Source organism: Myotis yumanensis, unplaced genomic scaffold (assembly GCF_028538775.1).
Source record: "Myotis yumanensis isolate MYYU_CA2020_CCGP unplaced genomic scaffold, mMyoYum1.0.hap1 SCAF_7, whole genome shotgun sequence".
NCBI lineage: Eukaryota > Metazoa > Chordata > Mammalia > Chiroptera > Vespertilionidae > Myotis > Myotis yumanensis.
Genome location: NW_027223758.1, coordinates 44,985,600 through 45,008,827, shown reverse-complemented (window position 1 = coordinate 45,008,827; position 23,228 = coordinate 44,985,600). Strand labels below are relative to the sequence as shown.

Below are 23,228 nucleotides of genomic sequence, written 5' to 3'. Positions count from 1 at the left end.
TAGGCACTGCTCATCAGGTAAGCCTGCGGGCATCAGCACAGAAACCCAGTATGCCCAGATCTTCTGGTTTAAAAAAAAGAAAAAGGAACAGAAATCTTGATTTTTATAGGAAACTTTACAATACTTAACTGATGGCAATTAATTTTAAAACATGTGGTCTGTGAGCCACGTGTGGCACCTGGGCACTAGTTTTAGACCTCTGTTCTAAGTCCTCCAAAAGATGGCCCAATTTAACTCTCTTGCTTGATCAAGATAGTGAAAGTTAAACAAAACTCCAAAGAAAAAGAAATTCCAAAAGTATATACCCAAACTTTCAATGTACTGTTAACTCCACAGGGATATAGTCACAAAAAATCCAGACTGTGGGAAGCCCTACAGAACAAAATAATCTGTTTTAGTCAACAATAAACTGCCAGGGAAAGAGAGGGGAAGGGTGAGGGTGGAAGTGAAAAGGGGTGGGAAAGAGGGGAAGACAAGGGGAAACCTAAAACTAAAAGAAATTTAAAAGACAGAAAAACCAATCACAAGGTATGGACCACATCTGCATCACAATTCAAACTAAAAATTTAAGACAATTGGAAATTTGAACACTGACTAGATATTTGTTGAAAAATATGAATTAGTGGGGGGTTTTTAACAAAATAATAATGTCATGATGGTTTCTTTTTTTTTGAAAAAAAGAATGCTTATGTTTTAGAGATACTTAAATTTAGAGAAATTTATAGATGAAATGATATGTTGTCTAGGGTGTGCTTCAAAATAATCTAGGCAGAAGTGGCTCGAGATAAAACAAGATGGGCCGTGAGCAGGTAATTGTTGATGCAGGGCAATGAGTACACATAAGTTCATGACACTATTTTGTGTACTTTTTAAAATGTTTTTGAATTTTCCATTTTAAAAAACCTAAAATAAAAACTCTTTTTATCTCTTTCCTATTTACTATCGCTTGATCTAATCAAAAGTACAAAAATGATTCAAAAATAAAGACCAAGAAGGGGAGAAGGGAGAACAGAGAGTGATCACCTCAATAATAACTATAAAGAAACTAATTAAACTGCCCTTAATTGAAAAATTGACTTTGTGTACATATAACCCAGAGACCGCTCTTGTTTATGGATAAAAAGTGTACAAAAGAAGAAATCCTAAGCAGGTATAATCTCATTGAATGCCTCCCTAACAGGGCATAAAATTGTGATGCTGCATTCCAACTTCATTAAAATGGAAATCGGTTGCTGAAGTGCCAAGAGAACACACTAAATTGGTATTTTTTTAATTTCCTCAATCTAACATGCTTTATGTTCAACACTGCTTATTATTGCTGGGGTGAGATAGGGAGAGCTGGGGTGTCCAACAGAGAATGTTTATACACTCATTTAACAAGAGGTACTATTTTTTCTTTTCTAAGAAAGGAAACATGAGTGGACTGGGATGGGGCAAAAGAGGGTAAAATAAAGCTTTCTGTAGAAATTAATGTGAGGTCATTTAAAATGCTGTGCCTTTATTATCCAACCATGGCCCGTGTAATTTGGGAGCATCTTGGGTTCTCAGTGCAGAGTGGATGTGGCTGGGTAAGGATCTAGGTAGCTAGGAAAAGCTAGAAAGATGAAGAAGGTACCCACATGGCGTGTATACAGGAAGAACAGAAAAGTGGCTGTTCTTACTGTGTCTAGAATAGAAGGCTTAGCAAATATAGAAAAGACAAGTTACTTTTATCCCTCTGTATCCCTCCTACTGATAAGATGGAAGGAAGTTACAAAACGACAGTCATGGCACCCGGCCTTGAAAGAGACAAATCTAAATGACAATTCATCACAGACAACAGGGGGTGAGGGCATGAATGGGAGGGTTGGGGGGGGGGGGGTAATAAGGGGATAAGGACACATATGTAATATCTTAATCAATAAAGAAATTATAAAAAAAACTCAATGGAATGGTTTCCTATTATTCTTTTTTTGTTTGTTTGTTTCCTATTATTCTTAAAATCATTTTAAGAATGCCAAGACCCTAACAGTGGCATATAAGGCCCTTGCAGCCAGACATAACCTAAAGTGCATATCCACCCATTTTGCATGTAATTTGAGGGAGGAAAAAAACAATGATGACCAAAGCACTCTGAACATACTAGAACGTGGCCTAAGACCATGCACACCCACGACTACTTCTCCAACCTAGCCTCATGATGCTCTCAGTTTCATTCACTGCACTGCACTCACAGTGGTGCCCTCCCTTAGGTCCATAAACTTGCTGGGCTCCTCACCTCAGGATCTTCGCACATACTACCTCTGCAACTCAAGCACTCTCTCACGTACTCTACACCCCAAGCTCTCCAAACTCACTATTCATCCCTCAGGTCTGTTTAAATTACAAGAATTCAGTTACTAATATATGGATAGAGATAGAGGAATAGAGCATTTTTCTTAGGGGCACACATCACAATTACAATTAAGTAATTAGTTATATGTGTTTAACAAGTCTTCTCTTTCCTGCTGTGAAGTCATGAGGGACCGCATCTGTCTTGTTAAAGACTGGCACGTAGTAGGTATCAGGTGTAAGAACGCTTAGAAAAAGCAGGAAGAACTCTACCTGTACTATTTGCTCTGCTCTGTTCTCTGATCATCTGTGTCCTTCTGCAATTTGGCTTAAGGTTCTGAAAAGGCAGAAGATCTGTCTGACTCATCTTTTCCCCTAACCTTCAAAGCACCTTACATCTTGGGCCGCATGCACTCCACAACTGTTTGAAATGATTCAGTAGATGAGGGGATAAAAAAGACAGTAATCCCATATAAAAACAGTTTCTGTTACAATAATCAGTGACTTTGAACATAAACAAAATTTTGTGCCAACAACTACCAGCCCAATAAATATGAAGTTCCTAAGCAAGTAAAGCAACAACAAAAACATAAAAACTCTACTGCCATCCCACCAGTCTCCAAATCAAAAGCAACAGTCCTGCCCCTCCCACCCCCACATATTACTGCTGTTTGGTAACTCACCAGATTTGATACTAAGAGTTACTAATTATGGCTCTTTCTCAAGAGTTTCTACCCTATTCCCCAAAACATCTTTATTAAAAATTTGCAGGAACAACTTTGCAACTGGAACGTAAAATAACAAGATAATCTAGATACCTCAGTAAATATTTGGGTAACTATAGTCTTAAGAACAACCTAACTGCTAGTTTTTCATTTGTTTCCATGACCACAATTTAGACCACTCAGCATTTTCATTTGTTTCCATGACCACTCAGCATCTAACCCAGGATTGAGCACAAAACAGAAATTCAATGCTTACTACAATTAACAAGAGAAAGAATGATAGGTTCAACATGGTTTCTTAACCATATTTATTATTTAACAATAAATTGTCCCCTATACAATCTGGTTTATATCTATCTAAACTTATAATGTATCATGCCTTTACACTCACTTTAAAAACAGATTCAAGCGACAAGTCACTTTGACAATCTAGGAATGAAAATCTATTCTTCAGAACTAGCTTTTATCTCTACAAGTATAATCAATAAATCATGAGGGGAAAAAAATCAAACTATCTCAGAAGTTTTATTATCCCATAAGTGATTTTATAAACAGACAAGAAACAGAATATAATGGAAGGTAAAATCCCAGCTTTGCCATTTACTAGTTGCAACTTTTCCAAAGTTTTCCCCACCTACTGCCCCTCCCAACCCCCCAAAAGACCCAGGCACTTAGAGATTGGGAGGAGGGAACCCAAATCGTGCTATCAAAACTATGCAAAACATGCCCTGCCAGTTGCTCAGTTGGTTCAGTGTCCTCCTGTGCACCAAAAGGTTGTCAGTTCAATTCCTAGTCAAGGCACATACCTAGGTTGCGGGTTTGATCCCTGGTTGGGATACATACAGAAGCAACCCATCCATGTTTCTCTCTCACATCAATATTTCTCTCTATATCATCTATCTATCTATCTATCTATCTATCTATCTATCTATCTTTCTCAACACGTCCTTGGGTGAGGGTTAAAAAAAAAAAAGCCTGTGAGAAAAAAACCTGCCCAATGCAAGCATTAACAAACCTGTAAAACAGAGTTTGGCAATCATTTCTCCACCTCCAGTATACTATCTACCCTTCTCTTCCCGTGCAGTAAGGGTTTTAAAACAGTCCAAGAAAGGATCACCTTACAGAAAATTCAGGATAGGTTGAAATCACAGTCATAAATTCCCCAAAGAGGATATAACCTAGGATTAGTTAGTTGGTTCACTCAAGAAAATGCACATTACAAACAATATTGAGACTTGGCTTTTCCTTATCTCCTAATTCACTAAGAAAATTAAGACTCGACTTCATGAACTGTCACTTAAATGAATCTTTATCTTTATCCATCCTTCCTAACAGCCTCAAAGAAATAGATGCTCCTCTTCCCATCCACAGAACACTCCTTCATGGGTGTTCATGATTTCATCTTCTCTTATTTCTTTCAGAACTTTCCCTTGTTAAGTTTTCCCTCTCAGTTCATCCGTCATCCTTAACCTCTGTCTTTCCCTTCAGGACAGAAACAATGTTTAAGGTTCTTTAGGGCCACTTCCCTTCTTTCCACAGAGGTATAACTTACAACTAGTAAAACACACAAACCATAAGGGTACATGCAAAGTTTTCATATACTAGTATGTATATACCCAAGAAACTGAGACCCAGAAAATACAAAGAACATTATCAATAACAGATGGATCAAGCCCCTCCTTATCTTCTGAAAGGTAACAACTATTATGATCACCAAAAATTAGTTTTGCCTGTTAATTGACCTTCATATGAATATAGACTCTTTTATATCTGACTTATATCTAACTTCTTTCAATCATCATAATCTACCTTTTACCACTTTCTAAATACAGGCATTCCTCAGAGCCCTCTCTTTACCCTACCCACTCTAGCAATTTCATTTCATCGAAAGACCTCAACTACTACCTAAACCTAGATGATTCCCGAGCTCTTTAGACATACCTGGTGTCCTTCAGGCACCTTAAATTTAACACATTCACCATCTCTCCCCTCCATTCCTAAATCCAGTTCCTGCTACTATATTCTGCCTGTTGGTTAATGGGTTAACAGTCAACCAAACTAGAAACCTCCAAGTCATCCTGACATACAAAATCCTGTCAGTCTTGTTCACACTACATCTAACATGGAATATAGCAACACACTTTCTGATGGGGAAGACATACTCAAATTAGCTCAGGAATGAAAAATAAACCCCGAAATACTCCTCTCCCAACATGTCATTATTCAATAAGACCCAGGCACTTTACATTCTAAACAACTCCCATTTGTCCCCAGTTCTTCATCTGCACTGATCTAGATCTTCCTCATCTAGTCCCTAGGGGTACCCTTGGTCCCCCTGCCAAGAATGCCCTAAACCACCTACTCCTACTTCTGGTCTACTTTTTCAAATAATCAAAACCATCTCCCATCTACCCCAAGTGGAGCAGAGTTAATTAAATCCCTATTTGGTACAACAAGCACAATGTACAAACCTCAAAAGTAGTGTACTCTGTATTGCAATTATTTTTATTTCTGCTACTAGGCTGAAATTGGTGGAGGCAAGGCCATTCTTTCTTTGGAAGTCCAGCTCCTAACATAGTGCTATAAATATTTACTAAAGGCCCTGCTAGGGCAGTCTCCAAATCTCTAGTAGCTCCCTCCCTCTCCAATCCATCCTCCAGCTGGCTGCCAAAAATCTAACATGTCACTTCCCACTTTAAAATGCTCAGTAGCTCCCACTGCTTATCAAATCAAGTCCCTATCATGTAAGGTCTTTCATCAGCTGGACCCAACTTAGTCTCATCTCCTGACACTTCACCACTACAGCTACTCACCATCCCCTACATACACCATGCCCTTTCATTCATGCTTTAGTTCCTGACTTGCCCATTCATGCAACACTAGTCCCCAATTCACATAGGGAATCCTTCCCAGGAAGCCTTTCCAAAGCATTCCACTTCCAGGGAAAGTCAGTTTGTTGGGCTTCTGGGTTCCCTTGTCACTCTGTAAATGCCTTCATTAAGGCACTGCAAGTTTTATCATAATTGTTAATGTAAATTTCCCCCACACACATACCAGATAGGAAAGCCTTGACATTCAGAAGGCATTCATCCTGAGAGCTTCGTAAATTTAATATAAACATTCTTTTCAGACCTCTTCACTTCTGTCCATGGCCACAGCCAGCATTAGCATTTATTCTGAGTGTGGGGAAAAAAGGCTCTTATAAGAAAACCAAGTAAATAAATAATGTTTATATCACCTTCCTGAGAGTAACCGCACATATGGTGAGCAGTAGAAAGCAAAAAGGCCCACTGCAATCTGGAAGCGGGATGGTAAGCCAGTCCATTTACCAGTTAATGAATAGCTACACTCAGCTTAACATGCATTACCATTTCAAATTCATCCTCAGAAAACCCATCCTCTACTGCTAAATAACTGTAAATATCAAGAGCGGGAGTCATGCCTTCACTGATTCTAGTATCATCAACTCCTAAGTAGTATAGTGTCTGTTCCTCAAGCTTTACTGAATTAATTGATATCCCCTGTATAACCTCTTGCTTCCTACTTTCATGAATTCTCTCATCTCTCAAACTGTAAATTTGCCATCTTTGAGCTTCTATCGCCAAAACAGCCAATTAGCTACTGAGTCCTACGATGATGTCTAATCTCTCCTTTCCTCCCTCCACTGCTCAGACCCTCTGTAATTCACTGAACCATATAAGCTCCTAATTTAAGTTTCCCTCCACCAATTCCAACTGCCCTGACTCCTGATTGTCCAATGCTAGCACTTCTTAAACTATACTGTGTAGATTAATCACCTGGGGATTTTGTTGAAATGCTGATTATTCAGTAAGTCTGAGTGGGGCCTGAGAGTCTGCATTTCTAACATATTCCCAGGAGATGCTGATGATGCTGGCCCATAGATCCACTACAGTCAACAAGCAGAGGTCAGGTGACAGTCAATCTGGAATATAGAAGCACGGACTTCTATGCTAGGTAAGAAACTGTACTAAATGCCCCCTGGTCCCCTCCTTTGTTCAGATTCTATGCCCTTCCTGAGATATCCATGACCTGCTCACCCACTTTTCACTGGATGTCTAACAAAGCTACAACCTAGCAAGTATTACTCCATTATTACATTTAGCAGATTCCCACAGACAAGTTTCATTTAGTCTACACTCCACTATTACAACTGTTTTTTAAAAGATACTGTACAAGGGGACAAGGATAGTTGTCCTTATGACAATCTATAATAATAAAAGTGTAATATGCTAATTAGACCGGACGTCCTTCCAGATGACCTTCGGGACAAAGCCAAGGCGGTGGGGGCCGAGCCCTTTGCACAAATTTCGTGCATCAGGCCTCTAGTGTTAAGATAAATGAACACCACTACCTCCCTTTATCCATCTGTATTATCTGGAGGTTAAGGTCACATGGGTCAATCAGTTTCTTAGAACTAAAATAGGTGTTAACTGTTGTGTTTTGTTGTTTAATTGGGGGTGGGGATGGGGAATCTTATGCATGTCTACAGAAGCAGGGAGCAATGAATTCCATCCCAGATGTACTGTTAGATGTTCCCTACTCTCAGAAAAGGACTTTTGTGTGGTTATATCTTCAGAATGACATTATCTTCTAAGCAACTCCAAGATTTATGTTTTCAGAACTTCTGTTAACATGTATTTATGTATCAATGAGGCATTACCATTCAAATTTTGGTTAAAAAAACCAAGTCCCTCATAACCAATGGACACAGACACCAGGGGGGTGAGGGCATAAGTAGGGGGGGGTGGGGATAAAGACACATATGTAATACCTTAATCAATAAAGGGGAAAAAAGCATGTAAAAGAAAAAAAATCTGTACCTTTTATCTCAAGTTACAGTATTACTCTGACATTGTATATTTCAAAAGTAAACTGGGTTACAAGTCTATAACATGTAACTATTATAAATATTCTACTATATCAAATAATAAATATTCTAATATTATAAACAGTTAAAAGAATAGAAATATTATAAAATAATCTACATATTATAAAATGTCTGCCTTCTGAAAATCAAATTAGAAAAAAATCTGAATAAAGAATTGGATGAGCATACCAGTTTAAAAAAAAAAACAAAAAAACCAAGTCCCTCTTATGAGCTGGTTATAGAGCAATGGATTTTGACTATCTATTTTATAATCCCAAGGGCCAGTAACTATTGTCCTTATTATTAGATTGATGCTAACTTTTTTGTTAATATACCCCATGAAAATCATCTTCTCTGGTGATGATATTGCTCTAGTGAGTCAACTGAGGTCTCTGTAAAAATTTGTTACAGAGGGTAAAAAGGTGCTAATTAATGACTGGAAAATCCACATTGGCAGGTAATTAACCTGAATGTTGGTTAGTTTAAATTAGAAGTATTTTCATTTGAATTAAAAGCATGACTGTAATCAGTCAGGATCTGAATAACTTTTTTTTTTTACCATGGTGCTTGTCATAACTTAAAAACTAACATAGAAAACAAAATGAAGATCTTTTTCCAGTGTTGCCAATCATATTACTATATGAGACAATATTTCAGAGATACCTGCCTTCCACTTAAAACAAACAAACAAAAAATAATCATAGGCCATTACTAAATACTCAATTTACCATAGGTGTAGTACAGGTTTTACAGCCATAGAGAAGAGAGTTCTTTCTGCTTATATGAACACAAGAATTATGTTTCCTCCTGATCCATACAAGATGTTTAAAAATGTCCTTCATCAACAAAGAGCCAGACAGTAAATGGGCAAAGTTAAAAATAATACTCCCTGATTGTTACCAATTGATCAACTTCCAAATTTTACATTAATGTGGTTTACATATGACACTAAACTAAAAGAAAGTACCTGCCTCTAGAAGATGAACACAGCCTTTTCCTTAAATTTCCTATATCCAAGGAAATCAAAACTCTCACAGGTCTTAAAAAATGATATAAGAGAATGTCTTTCAATTGGACTGTAGGCCCCCCTGCCAGGATCCAGGGCAACCTGGCGCATATGAACACTTGCATTTTCTTTTCAAAGAAGCAAAATTATAATTTGCTTACCTAGAACTTAGACCCCCCACAAATCACAACACCAAATGGAGCCCAAAGATTCAAGGGGATGAAAAGGCCTAGATGCCTAGACAGAAGGTACCTATTGAATCTTAAAGCATTAAACTGGAATTAGTAATCTTAAACTCAGTCTCACTAGATTTTGAACTACTAATTTAAGGTTGCTCCTCAAACAATTCAGCTGCCAGAATTACGGCAACAGCCTACTCCTTCTGATTACCCCGTCTGGTTCTTCAAGACTTAGTTCAAGGGCCTCCTGGAGATTCACACAGTGGAGTCAGACCCCTCTCTGCTTTACAGAAATCTGTGAACAGTGTACCTCTATTAGGACATTTTCCACCTTTGTATTGTAAATACAAAGCTGTCTTGCTTGTTTGTTCCCACAAACTTGCCCTCAAATCTGTAAGTATTTCAAGGGATCCTAGAAAATTCAAGTTATTCACCTTTAAACCAAAAGCTATTCACAGTAATTACTGGATAAAGGAATCATGAATGAATGAGTGAAAGTGGACTGTCTGCTAGTATATCCCATCTTCCCTAATGAGCCCTAATGAGCTCTAATTAACATTTGTGGCAATTTACTGTTGCTAAAAATAATAAAACCACACTACATTTGCTTAACATCTGACAGTTTACAAAGCACTTCCACATATATCACCAAATCTGAACCTCACAAAATTCTTTGAGACAGTTATTTTTTATCACCTTTCCCCCTCCCTTTCTCTCTAACAAATGAGCCTTCAGAAGGTTAAGGACTCACATCAAGTACCGATATACCTTGGAGTGAATTCGGGTTCGGTTCTAACCCACTACGATAAGCAGGCATCTCAATAAAGTGAGTGGGGTCTGTGTAAGGAAGAGAACAAGTCTGCTCCAATTATAGTGTTTATTCTCCACACAAGGAGAGATCCTTATTATATAAAACTGAATGCCAGCTGCCCCCAGCCACACCCCCTCTCTAAGAGAAATCAAGAGAAATGTCTCCTCTGTCTCAGCATCTGGAGTACATATTCTATATGCCAGATGCAATGTAATTTTACCCTTTGTACTTTTGCATTTAAAACGTTCCCTTCCTCATATTAAAAATAAACAGTTGTCTCATGAAAAGATGCTCAACATCACTAATTATAAGGAAAACGCAAATCAAAACCACAATGAGATACCACCTCACATCAATCAGAATGGCTATCAAAAGTGTAAAACATAACATGTTGGTGAGGCGGTGGAGAAAAGGGAACCCTTGCATGCTGTTGGTGTGAATGCAAATTAGCATGGCCACTATGGAAAACGGTATGGAGATTTCTCAAAAAAAACTAAAAATAGATCTACCATACAACCCAGCAATTCCACTTCTGGGTATTTATCCCATGAAAACAAAAACACTAATACTAAAAGACATATGCACCCCCATATTCATTGCAGCATTATTTACAATAGCCAAGATATGGAAGCAACTTAGGTTTCCATCGACAGATGGGTAAAGAAGATGTGAGATATATTTGAAATCTTAGCATTTGTAACAATATGGCTGGACCTAAAGAGCATTACTATGCTAAGTGAAATAAGTCAGACAGAAAAATACAAATAGCATATGGTTTAACTTACATGTGGAATCTAAAAAAAAAAAAACAACAACAAAAAACATACACAAAAGAACAAATAAAAACAGACTCATAGAAACAGAGATGGAGACCCTGTAAAGGTAGCTCAGTTGGTTAGAGTGTCGTCTTGATATACCAAGGATGCGGGTTCAATCCCCAGTCAGGGCACATACAAGAATCAACCAATGGCCGAAACCGGTTTGGCTCAGTGGATAGAGCGTCGGCCTGCGGACTCAAGGGTCCCAGGTTCGATTCCGGTCAAGGGCATGTACCTGGGTTGCGGGCACATCCCCAGTAGGAGATGTGCAGGAGGCAGCTGATCGATGTTTCTCTCTCATCGATGTTTCTAACTCTCTATCTCTCTACCTTCCTCTCTGTAAAAAATCAATAAAATATATTTTTTTAAAAAAGAATCAACCAATGAATGTATAAATAGGTGGAACAAATCAATTTCTCTCCTCCCTCTTTCTCTCTCCCTCTTCCTCTCTCTCTCTCTAAAAATTAATTAATTAAAAAAAAAAAAACAGATCAAACTGATGGTTACCAGAGGGGAGCAGGGTAGGGGGATGGGTGAAAAAGGTCAAGGGAAATATAGTCAATAATACTGTGATAAGTTTAAGTTTGTATGGTGATAGATGATTACAAGACTTACTGTTGAATCACTACACTGTACATCTAAACATTGTATACCAAGTATACTTAAATTTAAAAAATGAATAATCTTTGAAGAGTTGACTCAGTAGATAAGGGAAGTTAAAATTTCATTTAAGGTAAATGATTCAATTAAACTAAAACTTAATATAAAAGAGAATCTCTTTCACCCCTAAAAAATATTCACATATTGTCTTTTTGCTAACAGGAGCAGGATATTTCTTTCTCCCTCTCTCTCTCTCTTTTTAGAGAGAGGACAGACATTCAAAGCAATAGCAGATTTCATGGTAAAGACTTCCAAAACCAGCAAACAAAAGCCCAAAGATTACTAAACTGAGTTGTTCTGATTTTTTACATCATACAAAAGTAGAACTGTGTATGTGTACCTGAATATGTGCATTTAAATTCTTTTCCTTAAATAAAAATTGAAATAAAGAACATGATGAATACTGAATCTTTTCAATGAACATATGTCTGAATGGGAATTTTTTTCAAAATCTATTCTTAAATATTTCTCCCAAATATTTTTTAAAATGCAATTGTTTTTTCCCAACATTTCCATACTTTTAAAATATCCAACTGTTCCATTAGAAGCCCTCCTTTATAATCTGTCAAAGTGATATATAACCTCTCAAAAGTATTGATTAGAATGAAAAAACAACTAGAAACACTTTGACTAGAGAAACCACAAATGTGTGAAACACACTCCATTTTTTTAAACTTTAAACTTTCATTTTGAATACTAAAATATACGGAGGATCCAAGATAGTAAGTATAGAGGTTCAAGTGGGGGGGGGGGAGGGGCGGGGAGGGCAGCAACAATGGATTGATAATCCAAATCCTGGGTGTTATCTTAATTCTAAGGCTGACTTCATCTTGAACCCAACACTTATTCTATGGGTTTGCTTTCCTCATCTATAAAAACAGCAGATGTTAGAATCTCTATGGATCCTAAATTTTGTAATCTAATCAAAATAACAATATAAAAATGCCATTTTCTTCAAGTTCTTTTTCTCCTACTGACTCTAGGCCCAGTAGACAAGCACACAGCTCACTATGAATAAAAAGTAAGTTAAACTAGTAAGTTTGCACATTTGGATCCCTCAAATAGTTATTATAGTAAATTTTATAAACTGGATTATGAAAGTATCTTGCTTTATAAGTCAACATAAGAAAAGATTCTTACTTTAACTTTTAAAAGAATGCATTTCTTGAAGTTCACCTCTTCCATGCAGAACTCTACTTTTAAGAGTAAGGGTTGGCAGGGAGAGGGTGAATCAAACATTATCTATTCTGTCAGTCTAATCCACACCAAAAAGGTGGTCTGCTTTGGTTGACAACCTTTCTCCTGAGAAAAGGCAGATTGCACTCTCTTAAACCCATGGACAGATATTACAAAACTTCAGAAACTACAACTTTTAATCCTTCTTATTCAGAGATTTTCAATCAGTATGCTGTATGTAAGAATTTTTAAAACATGCAATACCTGACTATTTAGTCAGGGACACTGACCTCCTTTCCCTTAGATTGTCAAACAAACAAACAAACAAAAAATGACAACAGCCAACACAACAAGAGCTGCCCAGTGTGATGAATCAAATTATACCTTTTTTAATTTTTGTCATATAGGCAACAAATATATTTTTGGTGTGTTGTCGAATTTTAATAATTAGTTTACATGTGCCATGAGATGAAAAAGGTTGAAAATCGCTGTTCTAATTTGAAGAGCAGGCTATCTAATGGAGCCCCAGAACGTTTCGAGTTGGCAGAGATCTTAGATTCCTTCTACTTCATGCTCAACATTTTATTGAGGAGAAAAGCAAAGCCTAGGAGAGGTTAAAATAAATGCCCAAAGTCATACCACGTTTCCCAACTCTCAGACTAGTTTTTTTAGATGACAGACCATTTTCTCTCAGTCAGTGTGAGAGAAAACGGTACAAATTCTTCCCCAAAGTTGTTTTGGAAGAGAACAGGTTACTTTTACCTGACCCTGGGAAACAGCAGCCAAACTCAAGAACCATAATGTAGCACTTATTCAAGCACTAAGATACAGCCAGACAAGCTCTCAAAATACATGGATGGGGACAAAGACAGAATTCCTTAGGAATATATTTGTCATAATAGACAATAAAGGTAAAAAACTGGTTCTGTATATAAAATTTTGTTCTTTGAAACATGTCTTAGAAGTGCACTGATTGTAAAATCCAGATCATTATTAAATAGCCAATGGGAATCACTACAGATCGTATTTTCTTTTGCTGTATTTAAAAACATGCCTCACATTTGAAAAGAGAGCCCAAACATTCTAACATATTGTTATGAGAGGCAGATATAGGAAAAGACTCATTCTCTAACTGCTCTTCATCAGTTGTATGAGTCAGTAGAAATAGCAACAAATACAAAATTCTTCCTTCTTAAAAAGAATGGAGAGAAAAAAAAGAAAAATCAACTAACTAAAAACTTAAAATTTCTAATTAGATTTTTCGCTCATTATTAAAATGGTCCAAAACCAAATTACAATTTACCCTTGAATGACACAGGTTGTTTTTGTTTGTTTTTTTCAATAAATTCCGTATGTAAAATTTTATTCAGTCTTCAACTGAATGCTTTCACGTAACTAGAATAAGACTAATTTACTTTTATAAACTTCATTTGGAAAAGCATATGACACAAAATCTGGACTTTTGTTTGTTTTTTGGTAAAGTATTAACATTTACAAAAAATAAAATAAAATATGTACACCCTACAAATAGAGTATATGAATCCACTTCCAATAGTACTTCTAGGTTCCAAATTCAAAGGCCACTGGACTTGTAACTCAACAACACACTTCATCAATAAATGCATTTTATAATGTATCAAGGCAATCTCAAATGTAAAAATACAACAGGAAAACAATTATTTCAGCATGAATGTGGCATTATGGGATAATTGTGCTTTGTTTCATTTAACATACTACAAGATATACCAGGCATATATATATTACACAGGATGGGGCAAAAGTAGGTTTACAGTTGTTTGTATGAAGTTAATATAATAATTAACAAACAATAATACAAGAATAAACTCTGTTTGGCATACTCACAACTGTAAATCTACTTTTGCCCCAGCCTGTATGTAGACATAATATATAAGAAAACCATCCCATAATATATAAGAAAATCAAAGTGTAATAACACTTGAGTAATCCAGTAACTAACACTATGCTTAATTCCGAAGTACAGTATCACACTACTTGACAGAACTGCTATTTCATAGTTAACCAAATATCCGAATGTTCCTTAATAGAAGTATCATTAAAGTCTATTCATCTCAGATTCCTGAGTTTCAATTTATCAAAATCTTCCAAAGCCTAGAGTTGAAGTTTCATACAAACTCAAACACAAGCAGTCACACAGACTTAGGTTATAAATACCTTATGTCTAAAGAATCCACATGGTCAATTTTTTGGTTTTGTTTTAATTATACTATCTTTAGAAAACCAAAGGTAAGTATAGAAAAGGGTTTGCCCTAGAAGCATAGGAACATGAGGCTAGATTCAAAACCCCTCATTACCAGTGTTGTACCAGATGCCTGGGATTAAAGGGGTGGAGTAGCTTTCAGAGGTGGGATTTTTTTTTCTAAAGGCTTCATTTTCCCAGACTGTTTTGGACATTTTGATAACATCTCTTTCTCTTTTTCAAAATGTCAGGCGTCTGTAAAGGAAAAGCGTTTCTATTGAGTGCTTCAGGATCTCTCGACTTTCACAGTACAATTAAACCCTTCTCTCGTCCAGAGAGACTGAACTGTGTTCAACCCTGGCACACAACAAAATCATTAAATCTAAGATGCCTCATTTGACAGATGCCTCATTAAATTCATCTCAAAGTTGAAGTAAGATATGCCTTTGAAAAGGGGGTGGAAGGGTGGAACACCTGTTAACCCTAAGAAAGCTTTGAGAACTGCGGTCTCAAAGTCCACATAGAGCTTCGCTCACGTGAAATAGAAGATATTAATAGTATGTGGCACATCTAAATCTCCTGCCACTAGAGAAATGCCTGTGTGTATGTGTGTTTAACACTTCCCTGGTGACCCAAACAGAATGGAAGGCTGAAGAATCAGGGCACGCACCACCAGCTGCTGAACAAAATTCCACAAATTCAACTCAACAAATGTTTAAACTAAAATGCCAAGTATTATGCTAGGCTTGGATCATATACGATGTCAATGAATGTATGTTACCGACAAATGAAATTCAGGGTTCTAAAGAGAAAGAGAATAAAAAACAACAAAAACACCTTACACTTTAAAAATAATAATCTTTGAATAACCAATCACTTAAGGAGGTTGATTTAACAATCTTATAGCAACAAAAAGATACAAATTTCAATACAGAAACTTTACAAACTCATTTACACACATCTCCTCTCCCTACAATTATTTCAATGAGCACAAATACCCCATTTTAGGAATAACTATGAAATTCAGGGACAACAGCTAACTCTCTACCACTATATAACATATAAACTATAAAAACTGTACAACAGTAATACCAATAAAGCAGTACTGATCACTAAAGTACAAATAACTCTGTTTTAAAATAGAAAATCTTTCATGATAGGTGTTTTTTTTTTTCAAAACTTTACAAGTACAGCTATGATTTAAAGGAACTGTATTGTCACACCCCTAGCCTCAAGTTATCCACTTTTCAGATGAAGCGTTAATTCTCTATAGCCAATGAAGATTTATAGTCTAAAAAATGAGGCATGCATGAATAAGAAAATAGAGAATTGTTAGGTAAACTTTATTTCATATCACCTTAAATGCAAGTATAACTATTTGCAACCAGGATATTTATTTTAGAACATTTCAGTCTCTTTCTATCCTGTCTACTTATTTGCCAGTCTTGGTTCTTTACGTTTTTAAAGGCAGCATGACAAAAATAGAACCCTCCACATTTCACAACGAACACCACTTTGGACTAGAGGACAATATCACCTCATCACCAACAAAAATAGCATATTTTCTGAATGCTTTTAACCAAGTGAAAATTCAAGTGCAAATGAAATTCAGCATCGATTCATGGAAAGTGATATGAATTGCAAAACAGAATACCCAAGCTAATCTATTCTCAGCTCTGCCAGAGACTGAAAAACCACAAGCAAGAGTGGAACCTCTCTGTGCTTCAGTTTCTCCATCTGAAAAGAGGACTGACACAGACTCCTCCTTGATAATGTTTTTGCAAGGACAAATGAGATAATTTATGTGAAAGCCCTTTAAGATTTTTGAAGAAAATAAAACCCAACATGTTAATATATGTCATCAGACCAGCTACGAAAGAAAAGATATCATGCACTTTACATAAAAATGACAAATATAAAAAACAAAGTTAAACCTTTTGTTCTTAAAATTAAAAGGACTGTTCAGACACACACTGGTGTCACATGTTCATACCACGTTACTCAATACTGCTGTAATTATAGTAATAAGAGACTGCTTGTCAATATTACAGCTTAATGCTGAACCACCCCTTCTTGGTTTGCATGTAGGAAGCCATGTAAGGTTTGATCATTCCCAGAAGAGAAAAAGAGAAGATATATGAGAGGGGTAAGGAGATCATTCTCAGCAATCCTAAGAAGTCACACATAAAAATATCTTGTCCAAGATTCACTAGGCACAGTGGATGTGTTCTCCATTCCGTCAACTCCTTTCCTACCATTAAAATTTGAACTGAAATAGCTAGACTACTAAAGTCTAAAAGGTGGTAGAAAGTAAAAACTATAAAAATATATAGTTTAATACTGCACTTCATCAATGACTCAGATTCCAAAACACAAGCTCGTGAGTTTTTTGAAGTCCATAAGTTATGTTGAGAAACCTAAATTCTTGAATTTTTTTAACCTAAAATTACTCTAAGGCAAAATTTAAGATAGCTGATTTTGAATGGAAATGTTAACATACTTCCCATACTTAAGGCAAGTAACTTCAGAGAAAGCCATTTAAATGTTTTCATATTTTAAATCAACAACAAAAAAAGATTGCTTGGTAGGAGCAATAACAATTTTCAAAATAAATTTTCATTAACAACCTAGTAATGAGTACTTTTTGTCCAATACCTTCTAGTTCCTTAAAGACTGTCATTTCACTTTACCCAAATAAATATTTAAATATTCAAAGCAACCACAAATGGCTTTCAAAGCCTTTTAAAAATAACTTGACTGGGATAATAAATACTAAAATTTAATTGAAAGGTGACCCTCAAGAGAATGAAAGTTCTTGGCCAAACTAGAACTTCTCAAAAAACACAGCTGACTTAATAAACTAGATAGACAGCACATAACATGCTCAATTTAAATATAGGAAGATATTCTAAAAGTTCAAAGATAACTTCCTACTCTATCCTTAATTCCAAGTACAAGTATAAACAAAAAGATATTCAGCAATAAATTCAAGAGTAAGTTACATGTTAAATTATAAAAGCAAATATGGCGTACAACACCCTCTTAGAGGGTGTCATCTAAAACAAACACTAATTCTCTTCTTCCTAAGGAAAAGAATTACTACCAAAATGTAACACTTTCCAGTTGTGTGTCCTACATTCCACTGCAACACAGGAGTAATTTCTAGGAATCTCCTCCAGCGTGGTGCAAACTTTTGCTGCATGTGAAGTCCTGACAATGTTCCCATACATAATAAGTGAGACCACCTAATAACAAGGCTCTTCTGTTTATCAACTTCCTTGCAAAAGTTCAAGTGGACTCATTTTTGCTCAATTTTGTTCTTTAGCAACTGATGTTTGGAATATTAATATAGGTTTAAAATAAGATAAACTTTGTATATTAAAAAGGCAATTAGACATCTTTATAACAACCAGGCATCTTCCTTCTAGACACCTGTACACTGGCTTCATATTCTAGAACAGGTTGGATACTGTGTGTGGCTCCCTATTAGTTATTTTTATGAGTGTATACAGAGAAGTATATATGTATTTATGGTGTGTATACAGAAATACAGTAAATAAGTTCAGAATGAAGTGACAATTACTGCTTTTCATGAACAAAACAAAAAGACCACAAAAATTCACCAGAAATATAACTTGTCACTTTTATACTTAGATGTTAAAAAAAATATTGTGTATCATTCACTTAAGAGTATTTTAGACACACCTGAAGAGACAATCTAGGGGAAATCCAAGATTAAAATTTCATGACCATGACACCCAAAAATTTCCCATTAACATTTATCATGACCAACATATCTACTAGTAATCATGAGGAAAACAAGAGAGCAGAGCTCTTCCCATATAAAATATGTTCAATAATGTTTAATATATTCCATATATATTAGTTTGCTTATATGGGTATTTATCATTCTCAAGTTAATAAAATATTCTCATGATAAGTGTGAGTACCATTTAATGCTTTTGTAATTTTGCATAGTAGATGAGCTACAGGAGAAAAGGATATAACTGTCACTCCTGCATAACAAATAAAGCCACCTATTTTCCAGGCCCCATAAACTTTAAAGGTACGTCATCCAGTTGGGATCTTATCTTCAGAAACAGCAAATACTATTATATTGTGTGACATGGTTTTCTTTATAAGGCAAAAATCTATCAGAAATCCACTTAAATTACAGAAAAACTTCAATGAAACTCAGAGGAACATAACAGGAATGTTACTGGTCGTGCATATTTCAATGTGGGATAAAGATTTCTTTCTTCATTCAAACTGACTGAACTGACACAAGTTGGACCAGAAATAATTAAATAGCACAAATGGCTACAGATTGGTTACAACTATGATTATTTTTCCACAACCTAGAATAATAAAGTTAGGGAAGATTTAACTTTCCTGATTTAGTATTGTTATGCTAACTTTTTAAAATTCCTTATCACTAAGAACATAATTAATTCTTCAAACCAGAAGGCGAAAAGGATGCAAACAACTTATAAAGCTCAAATATAACAACCAGGATCTATGGCTCCCTAATTTATTACTAGTCAAGTCTTTAACCAAAGGAGAAATATTAGTCACCCTTAGTCAAGAATTTGATATGTCAATTATATCTCAATAAAGCTGGAATAAGTAAAGAATAGAATATTTTTAAAAAATTTAACCTAGAACTGAAAAAAGAACGAGGAGGATTTTAGAGATATTAACCACTTAAAGTCTTACTCTAATCTCAATTTCAAATCACACTGCAATGGTCAGTTCTGGCTATAAAGGGTGTAAGAAAGAAATGAAGGAAATAGGAAATAAATAGACAAAATTGGTTTTGATGCAAGAATCAAACTTGCAGAGGAAACTGTAATAAAGCATAAAAGCACTGGGGGGAAGTATCACTAAAAGGATCCCATCTGTGAAGTTTCTAAGGAGGACTAAGTGGGCATAGAAACACGGCAGAGAACTGAACGTGCACCGGTTGACAAGTAAGGAGCTCCTGGGGGGGTCTATGACGCCTAAAATGGCCAACAGCCGACAGTCAATGGAGAGAGAGTGTATTCGAGCATTTCTGTTGGCCATTTTCCTCTATCGGTATTAAATGCACGTGATAGTTTACCTGAAATCCCAAACTGCCACAAAACCCAACAGGTTCATTGTTACATGTACTACCGCCTCTTTCAGGAGTCTCTGCTTGCAGCACTTCCTGGTGGCTCTGCCACCTCCTCCACAGGGCTTTCCTACCTCTGAGCCCTCAAGATTGGCCAAACCCGCGCACTGAACAATTGCTCAACTGAGTATTACACAGATTACCACCGTGAACGCTGTAAAGAAATAACAAAGAGCGCCGAGGACCAGCCTTTACTCTGGGGTCTGGCCAACAGACACCGACTTGACTCCTTTTTCGGGACCTGGAAGTGTTGACACCCCACACGTCCAAGTGCAGGTGGTTTCCTTACCTGCATAGAAGCGAATGAGGCAGCCAATCTCCGAGTCCATGCCTTCCTCCTGCACCCTCCACAACTCCCCAAATCCCAGTTGAAAGAGGTAGTCATTTTGGATCTGCAATGGCTTCTCGTCCGCCTCCAGGCGCCGGGTGGTCTCTCCGTGGAACTGCACGTAAAGGGTGGGCAGTGCAGGCGCCTTCTCAGCGATCGCCCCGGTCCCACCCGGGATCGCCTGGGGGAGGCCAGAGGCCACGGCTGCTGCCGCCTTTTCCTCCCGAGGAGGATCGCAGGTGGCCCCGTCAAGGCAATCGACGGCTCTCGGGGCTTTTGGCTGCAGCAGAGGCGGGGAGGCCAGCGGGGAAGGCGGCCGGGCATCCGCTCCGGGCCGGGTGGGTGCAGAGTGGTCGGGCGGGCAGGACTGGCCCGGAGCTCCCGCTGGGGTTGGAGCCGGGTCGGCCTCGAGCTCCTCGGACGAGGACGAGGAGCCGCCGCCGCTGCTGTAGGGGTCCAGCCGGTCAGACACGCTCTCGGCGCTGGGGCTCAGGCTGAAGCTCTCCGTGTCGGAGACCGGGCCCGCGACCGCGCCGTCCAAGGGCCGCGGGGTGCTGGGCTCGCCGGGGCTGGAATCCGAGAGCGCGGGGCTGACACGGGAGGTGCAGTGCGTCCACCCCCTCGGACCGCGGGGCAGCGGCAGGTCGGCAGGAGGCGCGCGCGGCGGGGCCCCGACGGCAGCCGGCCCGCTCTTCCCCGGGGGTGGCCCCGGGTCCCGCGGCGCAGCGGACTCGTTCCGGGGGCCGACGTCGGGGGGTCCCTTGCCCAGCACCTTAACCACGCCGCCGCCTTTGTGGCCCACCTGCAGCAGGCGGGCGGCCACCTCGCCCGCCGTGGTGTCCAGCGTGCAGAGCACGGGGCGCAGGTAGGTCGAGGCCGAGTGGCGGTCGAAGACATGCACGCAGCCCCGCTGCAGCTGCTGCCTCACCCAGTCCCGGTCCGATGGCTGCAGCTGCAGCATCTGCCGGTGCTTCAGGAGCAGCGTCTTCCTGTCCAGGCTCCGGGTGCACAGCGACGCCGAGGCCGAGCAGGAGGCGGAGAGGCCGGCGGCGCCGGGGGAGTGCGAGGCGGCGGCGGCCGAGGACGACAACGATGAGGACGAGGACGACGAGGCGGCGGCGGTCGCGGACAGATTTCTCTTCAGCCGCCCTCTCCTTAGCAGGAGGGAGTTGGCGCCGCCGCCGGCCCCGGACCCCGGGGCAGCCCCGCCAGCGTTGGGCTGGGGCGCGCCGCGCCGCCTCCGGCGACCCGTGCCTCCCGCTCTGCCCGGCAACGGCCCGGGCTGCGCCTCGCCGGGGGCCTCCTCCCGCGCCCCGCCGCTCGGGGCCGCCCGGGTCGGAGCGGGCTCCGGGCTCCGGCCGCCCCCGGCCGCCGCCAGAGCTGCCGCTGCCGCCGCCGCTGCCGCCGCCACCGCAGCCGGAGCCCGGTCCTCTCTGCTTGTCTCTGGCATTCGCTGCGCCGTAGCCGCGGCGGCGGGCTCCATTGCAGTGGGGCTTCGCGCTTCCCCCCCAGCCCGGGAGGCAGCGGGCGGAGAGGGAGGCGGGGAGGCCAAGGTGGGAGACGGCGGCGCGGGGAGAAGGGAGAAGCCAATGGCGATCGGCGCGGCCGTTCCAGGGGATTATGTGGCAATTCGGAGCATTCCGTCGGTGTCTCGGTGTTCCATCCCGCGCGCCCGCCTCGCCGCCACCGCCCCCCCACACACGCCCTCCCCACCCGGCTCGCGGGCTCCCGCGCGCAGGACCCGCCTTCTCCCCACCTCCCGCCGGCTAACCAGCCGCGAAGCTAGGCTCATTGAATATTAATCACACGCCTGGAGCGGGAAGGCGGGAGTTGGGCCGGGCGGGCGCTCCACGTGAGCCTCATGAATATGCATCACTAGCATGACGGCATTCCCGGGAGGAGTGGGGAGAGTTGGGGAACGCAGGGGAGGCGGGGCTTCAGAGTAAACAAACCCGACGCGTGCGTACGCGGGCGGGGCAGGGGCAGTTTCCCGGGAGGTCCCAGTGCCGAGGGCGTGGCCGAGGAGAGGCGTGCATTGCACCCTGGGATTTGTAGTGCCAGTGAAGGGACGGAGGTGCCCAGCGGAAACGGACGGACTACAAGTCCCAGAGATCCTTACACTTTGCCCCTCCTTGCCGCCCGCTGCTGGCCATTGACAGTGGGTAGTGTGCCCTCTGCTGGTGAACTCTGTGCCCGGAATGTTCTTGTTCATTAATTTGTACACAACCCTCCCGCTCCCGTTCCCGCTCCCCAGAAGACTTTCATTTTCCCTACTAATTGAAAATAAGGGCTTTGAGGGACTCTAAGTGGTACAAAGGTCCCGAGTGTTGGGTCCTCATCTCCACCCATTGTGTGAGATACAAATACACAAACTAAGCCAAACTCAGGTTTTCCCCACTTTTTCAAGGCCAGGGGAGACAATGCCTGGTTATTCTAACTTGGATAATTGTTAAATGTGATTGGTGGAAATGATGCAATCCCGAGCCAATCCTCTCCTATGCCTATACCTGAAAAGGAAAAAAGGCCTAAGTCACGGGTCTCAATTTGTTTCCCTTCGATCTTCAAATTTGGAATAAATGACATGGAAAGCAGTGAGTGTGTCTGTATATTAACTCCCATATATCTGCTTTCTAAAGTTATATTGCTTTAGCTAATGTAACAAACTCAAGGAAAGTTCGTTTTAATTATAAATACTATCACCATTAGCCCAGTGTCCATTAGCATCCTCTCTAAGAAATTATAAACAGTATGGAGTTTCCTCAAAAAATTAAATATGGAACTGCCTTATGACCTGGGATTCCACTTCTGGGTATATATCTGAAGAAATTCAAAACACTAATTTTTTCTTTTTTTGAGTGGGAGGGAGTGGGGAGAGAGAAACATCAATGTGAGAGAGAATGGGTTGCCTCCTCACACACATCCAGACCCCAGCCAGAATCAGGCCTGCCACCCAGGTA

The 23,228-nt window shown here is 39.8% G+C and overlaps 1 protein-coding gene across 1 annotated transcript in view; it reads right to left on the bottom strand.

Annotated features, from left to right (window-relative positions):
- The window catches only part of PHLPP1 (PH domain and leucine rich repeat protein phosphatase 1), a 215,607-nt gene extending 193,651 nt beyond the window's left edge, over positions 1-21,956 (bottom strand). Inside the window, 1 exon segment of the mRNA XM_070420409.1 lies at positions 20,233-21,956. Within this exon segment, the coding sequence (XP_070276510.1) occupies positions 20,233-21,754 (1,522 nt within the window). The 5' untranslated portion in view covers positions 21,755-21,956.
- Between the last annotated feature and the right edge of the window lie 1,272 nt (positions 21,957-23,228).